A 25,207-nucleotide genomic window follows, 5' to 3' on the forward strand; every position below is an offset into this window, starting at 1 on the left:
GACAGAAAGGGCAGTGTGGGAATGGGAGGAGGAGGTAAAGTGTTTAGCAACCGGGAGATCAGGTAGGCAAAGGCAGACTGAGCAGAGATGCAGCGATCGTTTCGCTGAACACATCCACTCAGTCTGCCTTAACCTACCTGATCTCTTGGTTGCTCAGCACTTTAATTCCTCCTCCCATTCCCAATCTGACTTTTCTGTCCTGGGCCTCCTCCATTGTCAGAGTGAGGCCCAGTGCAAATTGGAGGAACAGCACCGCATATTTCGCTTGGGCAGCTTGCACCCCAGCGGTATGAACATTGACTTCTCTAACTTCAAATTGTCCTTGCTTTCCCTCTCTCTCCATCCCGTCCCGTCCCCCTTCCCAGTTCTCCCACCAGTCTTACTGTCTCCGACTGCATTCTATCTCTGCCCCACCCACTCCCCTGACATCAGTCTGAAGGGTCTCGACCCAAAACGTCACCCATTCCTTCTCTCCAGAGATGCTGCCATTCCGCAAAGAAGAAAATGGTTGATTACGATTCATAATTGACATTGAATTCTTGCCACCAGATAAACGCATATACTTGTGCATAATACAATAAATTCAACTCAAATTAGCAAATTAACAACAGCAGTTTCTATAGTTGAACAACTTAATATAAATAAATCACCTGGCTTACTTCCAAGATAATGACATTGATACAGGCTTTCACCACAGTTAAATGCTGGTCGAGTTCAGAGATACAGGCGGAAACAGGCCTTTCAGCCCAAGAGTATGCGCTGACCAGCGATCACCCCGTACACTAGCACTATCACTATCCTACAGACTAGGGTCAATTTACGATTTAACCAAAGCCAATTATCCTACCAACCTGTACGTCTTTGGAATGCGAGAGGAATCCGCAGCACCGAGAGAAAACCCACGCAGGTCACATGGAGAACGTACAAACTCCGTTAAGACAGCACCCATCGTCAAGATCAAACCCAGGTCTCTGGCACTGTAAGGCAGAAACTCTACCGCTACGCCACTGTGCAGCCTCGTGTTGTCCCTCAAATGTGAGATTTGAGTAACTTGAGTAATAAAAATCCAATAATTGGGGGGGAAATGAAGCATTAAGGACCCTTAAACATTTTCAGCATTCACTCCCCATATCCAGCTCAAAATCCATCTCCTTCAAGAACACTGCAACTCATTGTCTCTCCTTTTGATGTTAGCTCTCCTTTCACTATTCCCTTTGAACCTCTCCTATATCCAATTTATGCAGCCAGTATTTGATTGAAAGATAAAGTATGGAATCTGTACTTTGGCTCACCAAGTCCGCACTGAATAACACCAAAATGTGATGTAGAATAACAGAAGCAGCATGAGGATATTGCATGCAAACAAAACGAAGTAGTGGATCTTCCCAGAACATTGGCAACATGCCGACCAAACACCACACTTCCCCACAAAAGAAACTGTGTAAAAAATGAAATGGTGGCTTGTGTAATTAACTCACTGGCCACACACTTGTCTGTGCAAGGTGCTTCAAGTGGGAATACAAGTCAATCCTCCAGGCTACTGCTGAAAGCACGGGACACCGCTTTCAGGTCAGGCGATGCTCGAGCCTACAGTTCAGCCAGGGCTAACCTGAAGAGGGGCATCAAGAAGGCCAAGCACTGCCATAAGCTCAGGATTGAGGAGCACTTCAACAACAACTCCGACCCCCGACGCATGTGGCAAGGCATCCAGGCCATCACGGACTACAGACCTTCCAACACCACCCCCACATCCAGCGACGCCTCCTTCCTTGAGGAGCTTAACCACTTCTATGGCCGCTTCGACAGGGACAATCTAGAGACAGCCATCAAGGCTGTGCTACCTGCCGATCACCAACTTCTCACACTCACCCCCTACGACGTATTTGTGGCACTGAGTAGGACTAATGCACGTAAAGCTGCTGGCCCTGACGGCATCCCCAGGCGCGTGCTCAGGGCCTGTGCTGCGCAGCTGACAGACGTCTGGACTGACATCTTCAACCTGTCACTTGCCCAAGCAGTTGTCCCCACGTGCCTTAAAACCACCTCCATCGTGCCAGTGCCAAAACACTCCACTGCGGCAAGCCTCAACGACTTCCGCCCAGTTGCACTTACCCCCATCATCACCAAGTGCTTCGAGAGGCTGGTCCTGGCACACCACAAAAGCTGCCTACCCCCCACACTGGATCCCTATCAGTTTGCCTACCGCAAGAACAGGAGTACGGGGGATGCCATCTCAACGGCACTTCACTCCGCCCTCTCCCACCTCGACAACAGAGACACTTACGTAAGAATGCTGTTCATCGATTACAGCTCAGCATTCAACACCATTATACCATCAAAACTGATCACCAAACTCAGTAACCTGGGCATCGACCCCTCCCTCTGCAACTGGATACTGGACTTTCTAACCAACAGACCCCAGTCTGTTAGGTTAGACAAGCACACCTCTTCAACCCTCACCCTGAACACCGGCGTTCCACAGGGCTGTGTGCTGAGCCCCCTCCTCTACTCCCTCTTCACCTATGACTGCACACCTGTACATGGTACTAACACCATCATCAAGTATGCAGATGATACAACGGTGATTGGCCTCATCAGCAACAACGATGAGTCGGCCTACAGGGAGGAGGCCCAGCACTTAGCAGCATGGTGCGCTGACAACAACCTGGCCCTTAACTCCAAGAAGACCAAGGAGCTCATTGTAGACTTCAGGAAGTCCAGGGGCGGCACGCACACCGCCATCCACATTAACGGGACGGAGGTGGAACGTGTTTCTAGCTTCAGGTTCCTGGGAGTCAACATCTCCGATGACCTCTCTTGGACCCACAATACCTCAACTCTGATCAAGAAGGCTCACCAGCGTCTCTTCTTCCTGAGGAGACTGAAGAAGGTCCATCTGTCTCCTCAGATCCTGGTGAACTTCTACCGCTGCACCATCGAGAGCATCCTTACCAACTGCATCACAGTATGGTATGGCAACTGCTCTGTCTCCGACCGGAAGGCATTGCAGAGGGTGGTGAAAATTGCCCAACGCATCACCGGTTCCTCGCTCCCCTCCATTGAGTCTGTCCAAAGCAAGCGTTGTCTGCGGAGGGAGCTCAGCATCGCCAAGGACTGCTCTCACCCCAACCATGGACTGTTTACCCTCCTACCATCCGGGAGGCGCTACAGGTCTCTCCGTTGCCGAACCAGCAGGTCCAGGAACAGCTTCCTCCCGGCGGCTGTCACTCTACTCAACAACGTACCTCGGTGACTGCCAATCACCCCCCCCCACCCCCCGGACACTTATTATCACTTATTATTACTTATTCAAATCATTTGCTATGTCGCTCTTCCAGGGAGATGCTAAATGCATTTCGTTGTCTCTGTACTGTACTGACAATGACAATTAAAATTGAATCTGAATCTGAATCTGAATTTTATCTCACATTTCTTATTTATTTATTTCAAACCTCCAGGAGCAAAATAACAAGCAAACAAGCAACAATATTAGGAGGTATAAATAAGTAAATAGATAAGAAAGCAACGTATATATTAAGTAAGCTGCAGTAAGCTCCCTGTAATTGCTTCTATCATCCATTGGTTGAGATTGAACAAAACACAAAGTGTTGGAGCAACTCAGCGGGTCAGGCAGCATCTGGGGAGGAAGTGGACAAGTCCAGTTTGAACTATTGGTTCATGATTACATATACTTACTTTTGAAGTCCCAAGACACTGAATTGTGCAATTAGGCTGTAAATCATGCCGAACAGAATTGAATCCAAATTAGAGATGCAACCAGGTTTTGGGCAATAAGTAACTGCACAGAGTAGATATTAGACATGCATTGACAAGCCAAGCATACCAACCTAATGTCTTGGTGCTGAGGCTGGAAGTCAGCTGAACTATGGCTCAGTGCAGTCACCCCCATCTGCCGACATGACCCACTCTATACATGTGCACACCCTGACATGCGCATGAGCGGGAGTGGCAAACTGCAGTAGACACAAGGAAGGTGTCAAGAGTTAGGACCCAGTAACATCGTGAACACCCACACTCTGAAATACAGAGACACTTCTCATGTTTTGTGAGAATTGGCGAGGGCGGGGAGAGATTAATAGACATATCTGGGTTGGACGATAGATAGTGCAACATTACATGTGATTTTAATGACAATGCACTGTGGTTAGATGATTGCGTAGACAAAAAACAGTTTGGATACGTTATTATTTTAGTTAATTTGCAAAGTGTTTTCTTACCGTGTTTATTTTCAAAGTCAAATTCCGAATCGCATATTTTAAATAGTTGAATTTCACTCTTACTTTTACTTTGTGATGTTTTGTGCTCAAGCTTTTTGCGATAACTTTTGTTTGGTGCACGCTTTTGGTTTGTCTTGCGGGATCTGACTTTTTTTTGTGAATGAACTCTGTCTCTCTCTCCCCCCTCCATGAAAGTTTCAGATTATTTTTCTGAATGAACTCCTTCCTCTTGGTCTCTCGCGGCTCGCTGCATTTGACCTTTTTTTGTGAATGAACTTTTCCCTCCCCCACGTCCCCTCTCGGTTGCTGGCTGTACCTGTTATTTTTTTGTGAATGAATGTACCTCCCCCACAACCTCTTGCTGTCTGGTTTTGTTGACTTTTCATCCTCCTCTCTCTTGTGAAATAAATTCGCCTTCTCTCACTTTGAAAGGGCTCCTTTCTCTCTCTCTCTCTCTCGTTCTCCCATTCTTTCGCCTGGAGGGAAACTGTTGCTCTATGAATAAACATATCAATCAGCTGAAAAGCAGCCCGCACCATTGGTTCACTCACCAAAGCCATGCAAATCTGTCTGGTCATGCACAAAGTGCCACCCCCCGTTGCTGCGGGAACCATTCTTCCTGCCTGATTAGACAGCTTGAAAACTGTTGCTCAGATTATATTAAAGAAACAGTGGGAAAGAGACGAGGGTATTTTTGTTATGAAGTCGAAAACGCTCAACCGCAGAACTTTTAACTCACTTTGTATTTCTCGAACCAAAGTTCCTCTTTCCCCCCCCCAAAAGCAACGCTTGAACATGCAAGCGTTGCAGTTGCCAAGAGCAAAACAGCATATACGTTATAAAATAATAAAACAAAAACACATCTGCAGACTTGTAGGAAATGTCATTGTTGCTCGGGATTTTGTGAGTCCTGCAATTATTAAGCACGACCAGGTCAGAAATGTTGCAATTGTTGCTGTACTTTCCGATTTTAGTTTCCTTTTTTTACTCTTAACGCTTAATTTCCAAATATTATGCACAGAATAGTGTTCTTTGGTTCATAACAGATGTGGCGAAACGCGTCGGGCAACATGGAGAAGCTTTCAGGCAGGCTCGGATAACTTGAATAAATGATCGATGTGAGGCAGAAATTATGCAGCCAGTTTTATGTACGCTCCGGTCCCAGAAAAGAAGTACTGCTTCGCTCGCACTGATTTTAAACCTGGACTTTGCATTGAGGTGAAGCTGTGCTCGGTTACAATCTAAGACTCTGCAACCTGATTTAAACCACGAATGTCTCCGTCTTCTCTTTCAAGGATAGTGATGTTTAGAATTATATATGATTAACGCCATATTATTTTAAACTCCCCCCCTCCACATCTCCCATTTACTGAGGCGTTAGAAACTAGGTTAGTCTTCGCGGAAGAAAGCCTGTATCTTTAATCAAGTAGCGGAGTGAGTGATTGACGGATGGAAATTGGAGCCGATGAAATAGACAGGCGACCAATGGGAGAGATCCGTGAGAAAACACTGGAGGCCCCTGGAGGAGAAGCAAAGGAAAAACGAGTGAATTGAGCACAATCATAGGTCTGGGCTGTCTTGAAAGGACTTACATCAACTAATTCATGCTATTTACCAAATCTGACGGGGATATTTATAGGCGATCGCACTACACCCATTCAGGTGAGACCCTGTTCAACTTTTGCAAGCCTCTAGAGCATTGCGTGATACAGCTTTGCAGAAATAATAATGGGAATAAAACGCTCTCCATCTCGCCCCGTTATCTGCATATAGGGACAACATTTGGGAATCCCACGCTGATCGCCATTACCAGTGTACTATCCGGGTCTGCAAATCCCTTTATATCGATGCGAACGCACACTCACAGATAATTCTGAAGTGCAGGGATAGAAGCAGTTTATCTGCTTGTGCGTGTATCGGTGTCTTGCCAACCTCCCCCGTATGCCGCTAATTCCGTGCAGTTTGTCCGTGTTTTCAGGCCGATCGCTATCTCTCTGGAACAGGCTGGGGCGGTAGTCTGAGATTTTTTTTTTGTGAATGGTGCGCTGCAGGCTAATTACTTATGCAAGTTCAGGCGGTCCATTCAAGAATTTTCTTTGGCCATCTTGTCTGTCATTGTAGGCTGATCGAGTCCGTCAAGGCACAGTCTCTATCTAAATGCTGAAGAATAAAGCGAGCTAAGACTTTGCGATGAGCTGCGGAATGGACGGATACTACGACCAGCAAGTGCCTTACATGGTGACTCCTGTAAGTGAACTGACAAGTGGATTAGTATAAAAACTTGACGACGAACGTGATTTTTAAAATTAATATTACAGTTTTACGAACAGTCATCACTATAACTTCAGATGCACACCATTTTGTTAATGCTTATAACAAAAAAAAGGCACCTGTGGAGATTAACACAACACATTTTAAAATAAGTGAATATCTGAGGCTTTAGGGATTTGAACCCATCTCCCCACCCCACTCTCCCTCACCCTTCCAGCCTTACACCAGAGCTGAGTAAAGCTCAGTTGTCGTACCTCAACTCGACCAGACTTTAAATTGTCATCATTATGAGAAATTATGCAACGCCACAGAAGTAGGCAGAAGCTTCAACAGTCAGCAGGACATTAAACAGCTGTTCATTATTTGTCAACCAGGACCGTCCTGCTGTAAATACCAGCAGAGGAAACGCAGCTTTTTACTGTGTTTGACAAATGTAGAACTACATTTTCCTTTATGTATCACTGTGGCTGTATAACATGTATACATTACCGCACATACACCAAACATATACCCTTATGTTTTCATATTTAAAAAACATCATCAGTTATTTTGACATCCTATACAACATTCGCGTGACTGCTAAATACAAATTGATGAAATGGTTTGCCACAGATAGTTGAAAAAGAAACCACATCCACGTGGTGGTCCGAGATCAAGTTTTCACTTGTTTTATCAACATTAAGCTCCCAAAGTACATATACTTGCCAAAGCCAGGCGTACTGATTTTGAGTTGTTTTTGTCCTCAACCCGGAGTGAGTCCCAGCGACATGCGTTGTATACTTTCCGTGCAGTAGATGTGTTTGGATCCACGTTTTAACAAACATGTCGTCTTCTGTAGAAACCGCATGGAGGGAAATGTAGTGAAAGGACAAGTGAAAGGAAAAGGAAACTCGTTGACACAGATTTAGCTCAAGATTCAGAAGGTAACTTTTTTTTTTCAAAATTAAATATCTTCCGCTTACTTTATTGCACCGCTAATCATTATTTGCATTAAAATATTTCAAAATAAATATTGACCTCTGTCACTAGCATTTGAGAGCAAAAGTTTACAAATCCACGTCTGTCATCTACTATGAAATAAATGCATTCGTAGTTTATATAATCACTCTGTGGGACAGGTTGTACCCATTTTTCTGCTTAGTGTCGAGTTTTAGTCTTTGCACAATATGTTCCGTAACTTCATAATATATGTGGTGATTGAGAAAATATATATTTAAAACCAAGGAGATGGTGCATAGTCGGTCAATTGAATCAATCGTGCAAACGTCTGTCTGCCTAATCTCTTATTATTGCAGTTAACTCATAATATTGTTGACTGATTTCAACTAAAAAGATAAGGAACATGTTTTTTTTAATATCTTGGGAGCGTTCAAGTTGGTTCACATCATTTACACATGAGACGTAGGATCTGATCAATATTGCTATTTAAGATATTCGTCCAAGTTTAGAGCATTATACAGAGATACTGTTCCATCATATTGAATGTTAACACAAGGTTATTAGAAATCCATTTCACGTGTTTTCTGCTGACTTGATTTCAGATTGCGTTTAAAAAATAAGATCCCTATTGCATCTTTAAACAATGGTCTGACTTTGTGTTTTCATTCTCTCTGTATCTTGCAGAACTGTTTCAGGATTTGAGTCAGCTGCAGGAAACGTGGCTCGCAGAAGGTAAGAAAACTGTCTCATCCCTAGGAGATAGAATTGAAAAAAAAATGTAGAAAATAAATACAATTGCGACGCCTAAAAGTTGCGTTCCGAACGTGAAGCCCAATTAATTGAGCTCAAAAAGAGCCACCTCATATGTCATGCATACATTATAGACTGTGATTAGTCTGCCTTGGGGAACTCAGGGCTGATCTTCCCAGTGTCATCACAGATTACCAGGAGAAATTGCTTCCAGTATACAATCACATCTGCTTTTGGGGGGAAGATCTGCAGCCGCCCAGACAGCTAGACTTAAGTTTGAAAGCACCATTTAGTTTTGACTGGCGATGATTTCACTTGATCAATCTTCATTGCTGCTGGAGAATTTTTTGAGCGTGAATTATTAAGCTGCATCTGAACTCCGATGGTGCCAAAAAACGAGCTTTGATGTTCTTTAGGTGTTGTTTTCTGATGGCAAAAAGTGTTTATATTCCTCGATTCATCGCGACGGGATGCTTCAGGATCTGAGTGCAAGTGTCTTTTATCCAGCTTGCTCACAGCACAGAAGTTTAGGTTTGTGGCTAGTATATTTTAAATCTCTTAAATTTATTTGTAAAACAGGGGGGGAATCCGAAACTCGGACGATTTTGAGCCCTATAACTTTAGATTGCATATGGGTTTTTTTAAAGCATGTTGTTGTTAATATAAATTAGCCTTAATTTCGCGCCAACATTAATTTCAAATAATTCTCGTTGGTTTTAAATTATATCAATTTGCTTCATGTATAATTTCCAGTGTCATTCGGAATTTGTACTAAGTTATTTCTAATGTTAAATAGTTTTATTATCGATACATAGTCTAAACTTGACATACAAGACTGTTTGCATGAACTTTGGACGTAAAATATAGTTCGATTTAATCACTATGTAATTTTGAGTTTTAGTCAACATTTGTTACACAAATTATAGCGGGAGGAAAAGTTCTGTTTGTGCTTCAGTTCTGTTTGCATTTTTTAATTATACTGGTTTTATCATTGGCATTGCCAAAGTTTGATCCTCATCCGCAAATCTGAGCACCAAATGGAACGCAGGTCGTCCCCATTCTTGTAAAGAAAGTCACCTTAATAATGTAGTGGTTAATAAAATAGATATAAGTTAAAGTAACTAATTGTGATAATTGATTTTCATTGAAATACATAGCTTAACCCATTGACCACTCTCTTGAAATCCCACTTTACAATCCTATGTATTCTTTTCGTGCTGGGACCTTTAGGCTTCTGTCTGTACATATCTATTCGGGAATTAACGCTGGCAACTTTTAAACAAGAATAATCTAAAATAAAAATAGTTCCTTTTACTCCGCGTTTGTTCCTACATCTTTTGAGACGTTCAATAGCATTTGAATAGTCTGATTGAAATGACTGGGCGCCAAAAGGATAGGAGGAATAGACGTTTCCTGCCTTTTCATTGGGCTGTGTGGGATGACCAGGTGTTCAAAAGTCTCCGAGATACTTAAAATAGCAATTTCACTGAAAATAAATTGATTTCTGAACGGAACGCTCCCTAAATTTGCTTTGTTGGTATTTAAAGTAGTAAGTAATTTCCTGTGACGATCGTGCAAAACACATGATTATTAAGATATATTAATAATTCTATGTGTTTATGGTAAGGACGTGCATTTGAGTGAGTCATCAATTCAGGTATAAACATTAAGTAGATAATACCGATGAACAGTCGGTACTGGGTTGTTAATGTACAAGGGGCAATATATTTTTCCAAATGTAATTTTATGTTCTAGATTTATGCGCAATCTCGGTGAACTCTAGTGATACTGATATATATATATATATATATATATATATATATATATATATATGATAGTTGATAAACTATAATATATAAGGTATCAATGGTAAAGAACGCAGGAGGGATGTTATCAATAATATATAGTTGGTGTGTAGAGAGTATTAAGCGCAAGGATCTTTGATTCAACGATGTCCTGTTGTAACAAAACTTCGTCAAACGCTCATGTTCCTTTGGCAACTTTTTGTTTGCTTGTTACGATCGCTATTTTAAAAAATAACATTGGACAAAACAATCTGCCGTTATCCCTTCAACGCATTTGCAAAATAACCATGCAGCTGGATTATTGCCATTCCCGTCTGCAAACACAGCGCCTTTTGCCGATGCGTTGTGTGTGCTGCAGTTGGAAGTTGGGAAACACTAATGGGAAGAATGATTGGGGACAGGATGTTCTGGAAGCAGATAGAAAGTAACCAAAGTGTACTCGAGTGTCTCAGGATCCAGCAAGCATTTTGAATAAGCAACAGAATGGAATTGATCAAAAAATAAATGCTGTTTTCTTTCTACTTTTGGTAGAAATGTATCGGAGTTGTTTCCGTTTTGTTGTGCACGGATTATTGGCTTGTAATTTAAAGAGACAGCTTTGAGTAAAGATACTAGAGGAGCCAAGCACGTTAGGTAAAACAAAAATATTTTTGAAGTATTCGGTACATACGGAGCAACTTCAGTCTGCCCCAAACAGCCAGTGCGTTTTGACATTGTGCGTTGGCATTGTGTGGTTACTGACCGCTAACGGAGCGTAAATGGAGAACGGTTCGCTTACATCAAAGCAATATATCTGCATTGTGTTTATTTTATTTGTAATTCAATATTTCTCTCCGCCTCCATCGTTTGTTGGACGCCGTTTCTACATACGTCTTCTTATAGTTTTTCTTTAGCCAGTGGTGTCAATAAACTTGGTGTCATGCCACCAATCCTATTTTTTTGGTCAGCTCCCCAAAAATATCTTAATGGCTACTCGCAAGTTTAATTTTATTGATTCATTTTCAAGATATGCTTTTGTATTAGCTTTCTTAGTTTAGAAATTGACTTGCAACTTCTAAAACGAAACTAATCACAGTCAGGATAATGCAATGGCAGTCTTAAAATAAAACACCATAGCTGCTAGAAATCTGAATTCAAACAGAAAATGGTTAAAATACTCAGTGGGTCATGCAGCATTTGTGGAGAGAGAACCTAAGTTAATGGTGGGTCTAGGAGTTGAATCTAGCATTGATTTTTGCGTGGAACTAATACCCTGGGGGGGTAAAAATGTTTATCGTGTTGCACAAACTGTTGTGAAAGAAATGATGCATTATGTAGAAGGTTCCATCAGGGTGGCTCATTAAGAAAGGAAAATATGATGCTTTTGGAATTGAAGCAGTCTTCAGGCACGTTTTGAGACCATTTAAAAAGAGTAGGGCTATCTTATGAAAATTTCAATTGCTGTAGACATAGACAGATATAGAATATCAAAAGAAAACTTCCACTCTTACATACATTCACTCATAAAGTTGTCTTTTTTCTGTTTTGGGGGCAAGAGATGACAAAAACCATCTGTGGAGTGTAGGTAAAGTGAAAAAAAACTGCTTGGACATGTGTTTAAATGCGTAGCAGTCTACCACTAACAACACTTACTTCTGTGGAATATACTGTTACACAGGTTAACAAAAGCTTTTGAAGGGCAGCACCGCCACCATTTTCTTTCCGTATAGACTTGCCTGATACTGTTCTATTACCAGGTAGCACTTAAATAACAGTTCTGCTGAATATCAGCTCCAAACAAATAAAAATCAGTGCAAACCCCCAAGCTGTAAAAGGTACTGCGTATACCATTAAATTTCATCGTTTTGGTTTTGAATGTAAAGTGCAGATGCTTTGCAGTGTTTACAGGGACAGTGCAAGTTTACGTCTGCCATTGTTTCCTACAACCCCACCCCTAATCCCCAGGCTAAAGGGCGTGACATTGTTTTAGTGATCTGACCACACATTCCAGAGCCTGATCAAGATGGAGTTCAGTATATTTTTCCACACTGCTGTACTGTGACTGTTATAATCAGTTATCTTATTCATTGTTAGATTGGATCATGGATCATGGATTATTTATCATAAATAAAATATATTTATAATATATTTGACTGTCAATTACTATCTACTTAAAAAGTGTAGAGAAGCCAAATGGATGGGGACTACAATTAAACCAGTTGTACTAAATAGATAGAAAATAAATTGATCCATTCGGCAGATTTTTTTTTTACAATTCAATTGTATAGACTGTCATTTGTAGTTTGTTGATTTATTTAGTTCGTTGAATGTTTCTGAAAGCTTTTTTTCAATAAGGGAGGACTGAGAATACCATCCTTATGGTGGCCATTCAGACATGTGAGACCTGGAATTGCCTTCAAACTGAATGCCAAATGACTTAAATATGTACAGGAGATACAAGGAACCGCAGTTGCTGGAATCTCACGTAGAACACAAAGAGCTGGAGTGACTCAGCGGGTCAGGCAATGTCTCTGGAGTGCTAGGATAGGCAATGTTTTGGGCATCTTCGATGTAATGAAGGGTCCAAAGGGTTACTTCAGAACTTTGTGTTCAATACTAAATTTGTACAGGATATCATATTTATTGTTTTAAAATATAAGAGAATGCTAAATTTGACTTTTTTTGAGGTTCTTAAGGTATCAATTTATTTACAAAACAATCCATTTTCTTTCTGAGAGAAATGGATACAAACTGTAGATTCCTCGTTGTGGTTTATTCAATCACGGTCGTGTAGCATAAAACAAAGTCCCTTCAGCCCACTAATTCTGTGCTGGCCATCAAATACCTGTCAATACTAATCCTATTTTTCAGAACTGGAGCATTCTATGCCATCTTTAGTTTAAATATGCTGGCTAAATAGAAGTGAGCTTGACATTAACTCGATAGCGTAAGTTGCGACTCTTTTCTGGCCTTTAGCCTATTTAGGCCGAAGGTTTAAAGAAACATTATGTTTGTGCTTGTTTCGGACTCCTGTTTAAGGAGAACTGTGCACAAGCAGGTGTTTTGTTGCTGTTGGGTTATGTTGTGTCATGAGTATAATCAGGGGACTGGATGCCCCTGTTTGGTGACAGAAACCAAGGCTTTCAGAGTGACATAATATTTTTACTCCTACTTTTATGTGTGAATCTGGCAGTTGCAAAAACCTTGGCTCCCTTATTATGGAGAGTAATTGATGGGGGGATGAAATGCATGCCTGTATTCACCACAAAGTCCACATTATTCTAGGCTTTTGCGCAAGTCAAGAGTGTGTGTCGTATGCACCGATATAAATCAGAACAATGAAATTGTTACTTGCTGCAGTTTTATAGGCACATTAAATGGAACAATAATAATAAATGCACAATAAATTATCATTTATTCTAAGTAAATTAGACACGATAGTGCCAAAACCTAAGTACATAGAGCAATAACAATAGTAAAAACTTCTTGGTCAGTCATATCAGGGATAATCAAAATTCAATTTAAACCTAAAATTAATTTAAATTTAATTTTAAAATTAATTGTATAAATGTTGCTTTTGTCGTGGAAATCCCACTGAAATCGCAAAGGTGGAAAGATCTTTAGATCTATACTGACTGCTGGCAGTGATGGTTGTAGGAGATCACAAATCCACCAAAATGAGCAGGGCCATGCACTTTGAAGGCTTCACTGGTAATCACTAAGCATTTATGGTCTTATCATGTTGTGGTCAATCTTGAGAACTATGCAAAAATTGATATTTTACAAAAGTTTACTTTTAATAATTGGCAATACAACAATTTAGAACAAAGGTCCGCACAGGCAGTAAAATGTAAGAATAAAAAAATCTGTGTCACACGACAAGCCATGGTTTCTGTGATTAAACAGGGGCTTCCAGTCCCCCATTTATACTCATTGCACAACAAATCCCACCAGCAACAAAACTTCCGGTTGGACACCGTACTCCCTAAACAGTAGTTACATTGATCATTTTACATCTTCATAAGGCTAGTGGACAAGTCAGCCAGACAAGACCAATTTTCTGAGTTGGGGATACTCATTTATTTGAAGGGTCAAAGAAGTCTGTGCAGGTCACACACAGTTTTGTGATATGACGCAACAACTAACCAGATTCTCCACTTGCAGAATAACTGTAGAAACTGTTATGACTCCATGTAGAGTCAAAGTCATAGTCATGCTAGAAACAGGACCTTCTGCCCACCAGGCCATGCCAACCATTGTACAGGTACTTACCTATATGCATATCATGTTGTGGTTTGCAGGATTTACTGTTTTTATGTCAGATTTCCAATATCTGCAGTTTGTTTTTATTTTTTCATTTATATAAAGTAAATTGTCTGGTTGATCAAAATGTTATTCTCATTTATAGTCTTCATGTATTTTTATTTTCTGGTACTTTCTTCTCATACCTCTAGACCAAAGCTATAAATTCTTTCCTCAGATATGGATCCAAGTACTGCAATAATTCTGTGATAAACTAATTGGTAAAGGCTGCTCGTGAGTGCGTACGTATAGGCAATTCAACTGCAAAATTCATCAGTTCAAATTCTATCCGAGTATATTGCCCACAAGAGTCTTTGGATAATGTTTAAGAGCAGAATTCTGAACAACTTTTAATTCTTCATTCATGGCATTGAGCTAATTATGGATCCCAGCCATTTTACCAATTGATTTCAACTAAGCCTGCAAAAACAATAAATTGATCTTGAAGTTTCTCTGATCTGAATGGTGGAGGTGAACTCGCAAGATTGATTATTTACATTTGTAAAGGAGTGCTTAGTTATTTTCATACGAAAACCGGATCTAAGTAGTACTTTAAATCTATTAAAATATTTCAATTTAACTCGTCCCTTCCCACACAAACCACCTCCTCCCCGGGCACCTTCCCCTGCAACCGCAGAAGATGCAACACCTGCCGCTATACCTCTTCAATCAACTCTGTCCAGGGACCCCAACAGTCCTTTCAGGTTAGGCAGAGGTTCACTTGCAACTCCTCCAACCTCATTGACTGTATCTGTTGTCAAGATGTGGACTGTTATACATCAGCAAGACCAAATCGTTTCGTGGAACACCTTCGCTTAGCCCGCGTGAACCAACCTGATCTCCCGGTTGCTGGACACTTTAATTCTCGTTCCCATTCCTGCACAGACCTTTCTGTCCTCCGTCTCCTCCATTGTCAGAGTCAGGCTAAATGCAAATTGGAGGAACAGCATCTCATATTTTGCTTGGGCAGCTTACAGCCCAGTGGTATGAATATTGATTTCTCTTGCTTCAGGTAGCCCCGGCATTCCCTCTCTCTATCCTTCCCCCACCCAAGTTGCAGTAGCTTCTCATTTTCACCCAACAAACAGCTTACAATAGCCCATTTCCTTTATCATCGTTACTTTTTTGCATATCTTTAATTCATTGTTCTTTAACTCTCCACATCACCGTCTACATCTCTTGTTTCCCTTATCCCTGACCAGTTTTAAGAAGGATCTCGACCTAAACGTCACCCATTCCTTCTCTCCAGAGATGCTGCCTGTCCCGCTGAGTTACTACAACATTTTGTGTCTATCTTTAGTACTTTAAATTAACTCCATTAATTAAAAAAATCATTTTAAATGCACCCAAATTGAATTTTGTGAATGTGTACATGTGTATACCCATGAGTGTGTTCATGTGCATGCATGTGTTCATGAATGAGCATCTTTTTCAAATTATGAATTATTGTTTTCAAAATTAGTTTGGCATGATTTTATTTTTCATGCATACCCAATATACTATTTAAAAATCAGCTGAGTGAAGCACAACATTTCTGAAATAAGATTGATGTTTAAACGGCAGGAATTGAGTTTGAATTTAGAAGGGGTTTTATTTCCCACATCAACGTTTCTTGATATTGGACCAAATAACAAAAGGTGTGGAGTTAAAGTGGGAGTGAGTTATTGGGGAAATCCACGTATTGGTATTGGTTTACATTGTAACGTACAGAAATACCAAGAGTAGGTATGTATTGTCATGCATACTGAGAATTTTGTTTTACATGTTATCCAGGCAAGTGTGCCATGTATGAGTACAAAAAGTGCAGAATATAGTGTTACAGCCATAGAGAAAGTGCCAGAAAAAATTTCAAGGGCTGCAATGAGATAGATTGGAAGATTGGGAATTTCTTTCCTAGCATGTGCTGTATACTGGTCAGGGATAAGGGAAACAAGAGATGTAGACGGTGATGTGGAGAGTCAAAGAACAATGAATTAAAGATATGTGCTGTATACGTTCAAAAGTCCGATAAGAGTGGGGAGAAAGGGTTGAATGTGGTGGTTTGTTGCATCTTTTGTGAGTGGTCCTTTGTTACGTCGCCTGCTCTCCTGCTCTCATGCGGCTACTTGAGTTGGAAGTGGAGCTGATGGAGAGTAGGCTGGTCTGTATTCTATATGGGCTATATTCGCAACTCTCTGTAATTTCTCACACTTGGCTAGACCGGTTGCCATTCCAGGCTGTGATACGTCCCGATTTCTTTGGGGCATCGGTTAAAAAAAAAAAACTAATTTAAGCCATGCTGAATTTCTTTAGCCATCTGAGAAAGTAGAGGCGTTCTTAGCTGTAGCGCCAGTGTGGTTGGACCAGGACAAATTGCTGATGGCATTTACACCTAGAAACTTGAAGCTCTTGACCATCTCCCTCTGCAGAACCAGTGTACTTTACTCCATTTCCTGAAGCTGATGATCAGCTCCTTTGTTTTGCTGACTGAGCAAAAAGCTCAAAAGGCTGAGCGAAAGGCTTTGTTTTGCTGACTGAGCAAAAGGGTCTAGCCACTAAGCTAATATTCATATTTCAATACAATCTCAATGTTAAAATTCAAAGCCCTAATGTGAATTACAATTTTGTGAATCATTCACTGCTATTATTTCAACTTCATGAACTTTGTACACTTGCCCAAATATTTTAAAATTGCAACTGCCATTCATCCACTTTTTTCTTAATGGAAGTCCAGCAAAGAAACAACATTTTTTTAGTTTACTTTATAGAGACGGCACGGATACAGACCCTTCAGCTTACTGAAACCACTCCGACCATAGATCTCCATACACTAACACTATCCTACATACTAGGGTCAATTTACAATTTTTACCAAAACCAATTTACCTACAAACCTGTATGTCTTTGGAATGTGCGAGGGAAGCGGGGCACCCGGAGGAAACGTAGGCGGTCACAGGGCGAATGCACAAATTCCGTCCATTGGCTCCCTTAGTCAGGATCGAACCTGGGTCTCTGATGCTGTAAGGTAGCAACTCTACCGCTGCGCCACGTGCAAAATTATTCACTGACAATCCCAATTGGACAACTTTTTTTGTGGAAGTCTTTCCTGTTGTAGGTTGCTGTATTTCAGAAATGGAATTGTGAAATCGTATCTTGCCAACTCTTCACCTCAGTGGGGTAAAGATCATTGAATATGCAGAGAATAGGCTCCATCCAATGTAATGGTGCAGAGTGAAGATTCTATTATCTTCAAGATTAATATGTTATCAATTGCATTTATTTACTAATTGGTTTTAGTTTATTTGTAGATTTATAGTTATAGGGTTGTTAATTTTTTAGTTTAGCTTAGAGATACAGCGCAGAAACAGAGCATTCAACCCACCGAGTCCGCGCCGACCAGCGATCCCCGCACATTAACACTATCCTACATACACTAGGGACAATTTACACATACACCAAGCCGATTAACCTACACAGCTGTACGTCTTTGGAATATGGGAGGAAACCGAACATCTCGGAGAAAACCCATGCAGGTCATGTGGAGAACGTACAAACTCTGTATAGACAGCACCCCTCGCTATGAGTGCTGTAAGACAGCAACTCTACTGCTGTGCCACCGTGCTGCCCTAATTTTTTTGCAACCATTTTTTTCATCATGTTGGAATGTGTTGCCTTTAATTGCAAAGCCAAAATTGTTTTAAGGTTGTTTTATTTAAATCAAATATTCTTAAATTGTTTCACATTCAATATTTTCACAGATTTCCTTTTTTTCCCCCCAACAGCTCAGGTCCCTGACAATGATGAACAGTTTGTGCCAGATTTCCAGTCTGAAAATTGTAAGTAGAATATGACTGATTTTTTTAAATGATTATTTTTAATTTGAACAGTAACCTGCTTTGTGGTCAGGTGCTGGTGTGGGGGTGGTGGGGATGCAGAGGGGGAGGGGGTGCAGTGGAGTCTTCTTTCCCGGTCTGTGTGACATCAGCAAAGCTAGCACTTAGAATCCATGTTATGAATGAGGCTGTTGTGGCTGCAGGCAGCTTTAGGAAATACCAACTGGATCAAGGTGTTAGACACAGAGGGATCTGTCATTCATATGTTCTCTGGACTGAAGACAGATGGGAAACCAATTGCATGCAGCTTCGGCTGCCTGAGCCAACTCTTGTTACAGTAACATGAATTCATTGCATGCTCTGTTGAAAACGTTGGGCATTCACTGCGATACACAGGCATCACTGTTGATTAATACACATAAAATCCACATATTATCACTTTCAGTGTGCGCTTTCAAACCGGCACCACAGCGGTCATCAGATTTCACCATTTTCCTGCAATGATTGATGGTTTCCTTCGATGAGCTGACACCATCGTTCAGAAGTCATGATGGAGAATGTGCAAAATGTGCCTGGAATTGAAGGGGCTGAGGGGAAGGTCTCCCAAACACACAGGGTCATTTGAAAGTTACTACTCTAGCATACATGGGATATTTTACTGGCGTGTATTCATTGCACATTGCCTCGCACAATGTGCGTGCACATCAGGTACCTGGAGGTGAGAGTGGGAACCATAACAAGCATGAAAGTGCAAGCCCATACCCTTTGAGGCCTATTGCCATGGGATCAATGTTAACAGCTATTTGTGTGAATATATGTTACTTTGATTAGGTGTGTAGAATTCTGATTTGCTGTTATGAATCAGTTGTGTGTCATTTAAAACCTATTGCATTCAAGAAAGATTGTTTAAAAATAGATGTTTCTATTGGCGCACTTAAACCAAAGTGAGGGAAGAGTACGCAAATTGTGAGTTGTCGTCTTTGCTCATCAACAGCATTGCTGCATTATTTAATCATGTTTTCTCCTTTGTCAAATTCAACTTCAATGGATTACTGAGTTGTGGCCCAATATTAATGGCCTTCTGTTAACAAGCAAAACCCGACATCGTTGCCTTGGTAGCCAATAGGCTGCATCTGAGATGGTTTATTGGCTTTTAGCATTGACAACACAGTGAACCAAATCAGAGTTGTGGGAGTTGGCTGAGTTTCTATGTCCTGGGAGGACTGAGTGACATTAGACACATAGAGGCATAACCATGCTGATCGTTTTCCCCATCTACATTGATTTCATTTTGTTTGCAGTAGGACCGTATCCTTCTATACCTTTCCTATTTGCATCTGTCAAAATGGTTTATGAATGTAGTAATTGAATCTCATTCCAACACCTCCCCTGGCAGCGAGATCCAGATATTAACCACCCTGTAAAAAATATATATTCTTAGGGTCCCATTTCCCCTTTAACCTTCTCTTTTCCCCTCAAACCCATGTCCTCTTGTTCTTGGGAACATCATGGGAAAAATATTTTGACTATCTATGCCTCATAATTTTATGCCTATCTATGCCTCATAATACTTCTATCAGATCATCCCTCAGCCTCTTTCACTGTAGGGAAAACAAACCCAGCCTATCCAATCCCTCCCCATAACTAAAATCCTTCAATCAAGGAAACATTTGTGGTGAATCTCCTCTGCACGCTCTCCAGTGCATTGGCATCCTTTCTATTGGAGAAAACTACACATAATGCTCCAAATGCGGCCTAAGCAGTGTTTTGTAATGTTTGGGGGTAGCACAGTAGCACAGCAGTAGAGTTGCTACCGTATAGCACCAGAGACCCGGGTTCGATCCTGACTTCGAGTGCTGTCTATATGATGTTTGTATGTTCTCCACGTGACTGCATTGGTTTTCTCCATGTGTTCCGGTTTCCTTCCACATTCCAAAGACTTGCGGATTTGGTAGGTTAATTGGCTTCTGTAAAGTGTCCCTAGCGTTTAGGAAAGAACTAGTGTACGGGTGGTCGCTGGTCGTCACGATAATAATAATAATAATACATTTTATTTAATGGGCGCCTTTCAAACATCTCAAGGACACCTTACATAGTATATCGGAATAACATATAATCGGAATAAAACAAGTAATAAAGACATCACAGAGACACAAATTAAAAACAGGATTCAATCCAAAAACAGAAAATCAAAAACACAGTGTGAAGAGGGAGCAGCGGCAGCCAAAGCGCGCCAGCGTTCACTCTCTCTTCACGGCAGCCATCTTGGACACAGACCTACAAGACTACAATTAGACAAAAAAATCATCCCCCCACAGTGGGTAGCACTGTGGAGGAAGGCACAATGTCCAGTCCCCACCCCATGTTCACCCCAAAGTCAGGCCTATTGAGGCCACCGCAATTGCCTCTACGGAGGCCCGATGTCCCTGGCCGTTCTCGCCGGGTGGTCTTGCCCCGGCGTCGGGAGAGTCCTTTCGGCGGCTGGGCCACCTGGAACGGCCGCTTCCTGGTTGGAGCCCGCGGCTGCCGAAGCCGACAAGGCCGCGCCGGTTTGGAGCTCCCAGGCTCCCGATGACAAAATCGGCGCCGCTTCTCCGCTCCGCAGACCCGCAGCCCGGAGTTGTTGCTCTCGGCGGTCCAGCTCGCCAAGCTCCAGCGCGTCGCTCCAGCGCGGCGACCCAGGCAAGGGATCGCCCGCTCCGCTCCAGCGCTCCAATGCTGTGCCGCCGCCGAGGCCGAGGTGCTGGGCGGTTCCCGCCAGGAAACGGCGCTCCAAGCCCGCAGGTAGGCCACGAGGACGGGTCGACGGGCAGCCCGGAGAAAAGGCTGCCACACCGACCAGGTAGGGACCTAGAAATTAAGTTTACACCTACCCCCCACATTAAAAAGACCATATCCCCTACAAACAAAAAACAGGACTCACTAAAAACTATAAAAAAAACGGATTTAAAACGGACGGCTGCTGGCTAGCAGCCGTTCACCAAGATGGCTCCTCCTCCTCATCGATGGGCCGAAGGGTAATTTTCCATGCTGTATCTATAAACTAAACTAAACTAAACTAAACAAATATAACGCCCCAACTCTGATTTTTTATGCCTCGACCTATGAAGTCAAGCATGCCATATGCCATCATCACCACTCACTTTCAGGGCAACAATGGAGTTTGAATCTTAGGTCTCTGTTTTTGTCAATATTCCTTAGAGGTAGGATATACAGTAAATGGTAGAGCACCAAGGAATTTTAATAGCCATAATAAGTCTATTGTTGCCCTGAAAGTTGACAGTAAATAGTAGAACACTATTTGGCATTAAATTCCATCTGATATATGTATGTTCCTGTGGCCTCACTATGCACGACACCACCAATTTCCTGTCATCCGTAAACTTACTAATCATATCTATATTCTCACTTAGGTCGTTAATAATATCAAAAACAACAAAGATATCAGCACCACTATTCACAGACTTACAATAGAAAATAAACCCTACCATCACACCCTCTGCCTCCTGCCATGTATCCAGTCAGCCACCCACATTGGATCCCATGTGCCTTACTTTCTGGACCAGCAATCCTTGCAGTACCTTGTCAACTAGTTTATTAAGATCAATACTGACAACGTCTACAGCCCTGCATTCATCATTCTCCTCTGTACCTCCTCAAACATCTCAATCGAATTAGACAGGATTTCCGCTGAAAAAAGCTATACTGATCAACCCCTCTCCCTGCCTTTACAATGAACATAAATCTCCTCCTTTAGAGTTTTCTCCAATACTTTCCCAAGCACTGACGTATGTACCATTCGTCTGTAGTTACCTGCCTTATCCCTCCATGGTTTACTGACAATGTCTGTTGAACTTGTGAGACATTCAAATTAAGTCCTGTGTTGATCTTCATTAACCAATGAGGAGCAGCTTATTAATGCAGCATTTTTGTATAAATGCACCATGAAGGTTTTTTTCCTTGTTGTTGATGAAGCTCTCACCAGCACAATCATCAAGTAACCTCAGTGAGGTATGTAAGATGAAAAGACAAAAGACATGAGATGAGAATAGAAGATGTTCGAATCGTGAAGCCAGAGGAAGGAATATAGGTGGAATGGAGAATTGGATACGTCCAGGTTTGGCCCTCAGAAGAGAGGATAAAAAAAGTGGGGGGGAAGGAGGTTGTGGGCGGTGGAGAATTAAATGTTCATCCCGTTAGTTTGTAATAGACAATAGGTGCAGGAGTAGGCCATTCGGCCCTTCGCGCCAGCACCGCCACTCATTATGATCATCCACAATCAGTACCCCGTTCCTACCTTCTCCCCATAGCCATTGACTCCGCTATCTTTAAGAGCTCTGTCTAGCTCTCTCTTGAAAGCATCCAGAGAACCAGCCTCCACCGCCCTCTGAGGCAGAGAATTCCGCACTCACAACTCTGTTTTTCCTCATCTCTGATCTAAATGGCTTACCCCTTATTCTTAAACTGTGGCCCCTGCTTCTGGACTCCCCCAACATCGGGAACATGTTTCCTGCCTCTAGCGTGTCCAAACCCATAATAATCTTATATGTTTCAATAAGATACCCTCTCATCCTTCTATATTCCATAGTATACAAGCCCAGCCACTCCATTCTATCAACATGTGACAGTCCCGTCATCCAGGGAATTAACCTGGTGAACCTACACTGGACTCCCTCAATAGCAAGAATGTCCTTCCTCAAATTGGGAGCCCAAAACTGCACACAATACTCCAGGTGTTGTCTCACTAGGGCCCTGAACAACTGCAGAAGGACCTATTTGCTCCTATACTCAACTCCTCTTGTTATGAAGGCCAACATGCCATTTGCTTTCTTCACTGCCTGCTGTACCTGCATGCTTACTTTCAGTGACTGATGAACAAGGACCCCCAGATCCCGTTGTACTTCCCCTTTTCCCAACTTGACTCCATTTATATAAAAATCTGCCTTCCTGTTTTTACCACCAAATTGGATACCTCACATTTATCCACTTTAAACTACATCTGCCATGCATCTGCCCACTCACCCAACCTGTCCAAGTCACCCACGTGGTAGGATTTGTCCTGCCCCTTCTCTCTTCCAGCTTTCTTCTCCTAACCCCGCCACCACAATCAGTCTGAAGAAGGGTCCCGATACAAAACGTCACCTATCCATGTTCTCCAGAGATGCTACCTGACCCGCTGAGACACTCCAGTACTTTGTGTATTTTGTTGTTAACCAGCATCTGCAGTACCTTGTTTCTCTAAACTACGTCTGGTGGTGCTGATTGAGTGCCTGCCACGTCCTCATAGACAGTTGTTATCTATATTCTATTAAAAGTCTGTGAGATCAAGGAACTACGCCAAAACGGTGCCCAATAGTGCGAACATTTTTGCAGAATCTTTCTCAGCCTTTTCCCATGGTCGTTAGTATCAAGTTTCTTCACATTTGATGTTATATTTCACGTTATTAATATTTAACGTTTAAAAAAAAGCCAACTTTGAAAATAATAACTGCCTGTGAGTGGGAGACTTTTCTAGCATCTTCCGGTGATGATGCCACAATGGCATCTCACAGTCGTCCAATCACAATGGGTTCTCATTTACACACGCTGCAGTGAACATTCCAAAAACCGAAAATGACATCACAATGTGATCTCTGCTGCCAATGCAGAAGCTATGAGATTTAACGGAGTGGGGGATGGGAGGAGAAGAAATGGTATTTAAACATTTTCTTTAGTGGGAGAGTACGAAAGGGGAGAGGTGAGCAAGGGGGTGACTGAGGGTAGGGAAAAGGAGAGGGAGGGAGAGGTGACAGGGAGACAATGGGATCAGCAGCTTCAAGGGGAGTAAGGAGAGAGTGAGATTTTTGCCCCCCCCCCCCCCCCCACATGGGAAGGATTGATAGGCTCAAGGGAGTGCCGACTCCAACCCAAAAGTCAAGTCCATTCATTGGCTCCGGGAAGCGCCGACTGCCCCCCCCCCGGAATGATTCATTGCATTGGAGGAACGGGTTGCGTTGGGGAATGGGTGAGTGGTGGAATATTGTGTTGGGGAAATGGGGCACAACGGGTCAGGGAGGTAGGGAGGGAGGAGGGGTTATGGTGGGTGGGAGTGAGTGACTGAGAGTAGGGAGTGACTGAGGGTAGGGGAAAGGAGAGGGAGGGAGAGGTTAAGGAGGGAGTGGAGGAGGGGATGGGAGAGAAGAGGGAGGGTGAAGAGGGGGAGGGAGTGTTGGGGGATGAGGGGAAATGAGTTGCGCCTGCGCAGTTGGGGGCTATGGGAGAAAGGTGGAATATTGCGTTGGGCGAACTGGTTACGTTGGGGGAATGGGTTATGGGGGTGATTGGCTCTGGGGGGCGCCTGTCTCCGGGGTGAACGCCAATGCCGCGTTCGGAGACCAGCCCTCCCCTGCGTTGGGGGACGGGACTCGATGGGTCCCACTTGGTCTAGTTATTAATAAAAACTTTACTGGACTACACCTAGCTTCAATGCGGCTGTATTGATGCGAATTCCTTCTACTTACTGCATGGTTGTGTCTCATGGTGTTGTTGCTAATCTTAAATGAAAATGTCCCCTAAATGTGTATGCAGAAGATTTGCTCACGTATTGCGCTTTGATACCATCTTTGCAATTTCCTTTCAAGCAAAGGGCACCCAGGCAGCTCTGGTCCATATGCTCTATACCTTAATATTGTCTAATCCGTTCATCCACCCTGTATTGTAAATTGGGCAATTTAGCTCTGGCAGGAAATGCAAAATCCACCACTGGTAGTACAAGGCATTTTAAGATGTAAAGCTTGTCCTCTCGAACTTGTAACGTTTTATTTGCAAGACTGATCCCAGTGTCTATGTGCACACTGGTTTGCGTTGCTGTATAGCAATCTTTTGTTTAAATCAAGCTGACCTTTTGCACCGAATTGTGATCAAGAGAGTTGTAAGTTGAAGTAGGGATGGCTAGTTCATGAATGAACTGCAAATTTCGACATGAACTGCCATGTCTACTGATATCTTTGTAATTGTTCATAAAAATGCAGGACTAACCTGATCTTGTCACCGTTTTGTTTAAAGAGCGTCTGCTTTTCTCACAAAAGCCTTTCCTTCAGTATTGAGATGTGGATTTGTTATGCAGTAACAG

General features: G+C 42.3%; 1 protein-coding gene and 1 long non-coding RNA gene across 3 annotated transcripts in view; one reads left to right on the forward strand and one right to left on the reverse strand.

The window, feature by feature from the left end:
* Nucleotides 1-4,966: 4,966 nt before the first annotated feature.
* Nucleotides 4,967-6,364, reverse strand: LOC116988748. Its single transcript, XR_004416061.1, has 2 exons — nucleotides 6,104-6,364; nucleotides 4,967-5,757 (listed from the first exon to the last, which is right to left on the reverse strand). It is a non-coding gene; the product is annotated as an uncharacterized LOC116988748 (long non-coding RNA).
* The window catches only part of etv1 (ETS variant transcription factor 1), a 114,391-nt gene continuing 94,927 nt past the window's right edge, over nucleotides 5,744-25,207 (forward strand). Inside the window, exons 1-5 of one of the 2 annotated variants that reach the window (XM_033045595.1) lie at nucleotides 5,744-5,900; nucleotides 6,360-6,485; nucleotides 7,348-7,432; nucleotides 8,133-8,180; nucleotides 18,046-18,099. In XM_033045595.1, coding sequence (XP_032901486.1) covers nucleotides 6,429-6,485; nucleotides 7,348-7,432; nucleotides 8,133-8,180; nucleotides 18,046-18,099 — 244 coding nt within the window. In that variant the 5' untranslated portion in view covers nucleotides 5,744-5,900; nucleotides 6,360-6,428. Of the gene's footprint in view, nucleotides 5,901-6,359; nucleotides 6,486-7,347; nucleotides 7,433-8,132; nucleotides 8,181-8,377; nucleotides 8,730-18,045; nucleotides 18,100-25,207 lie in introns of those variants that run through there. The other variant, XM_033045604.1, reaches the window with a different exon arrangement.

The sequence above is a fragment of the Amblyraja radiata genome, chromosome 2, assembly GCF_010909765.2.
Source record: "Amblyraja radiata isolate CabotCenter1 chromosome 2, sAmbRad1.1.pri, whole genome shotgun sequence".
Lineage (NCBI taxonomy): Eukaryota > Metazoa > Chordata > Chondrichthyes > Rajiformes > Rajidae > Amblyraja > Amblyraja radiata.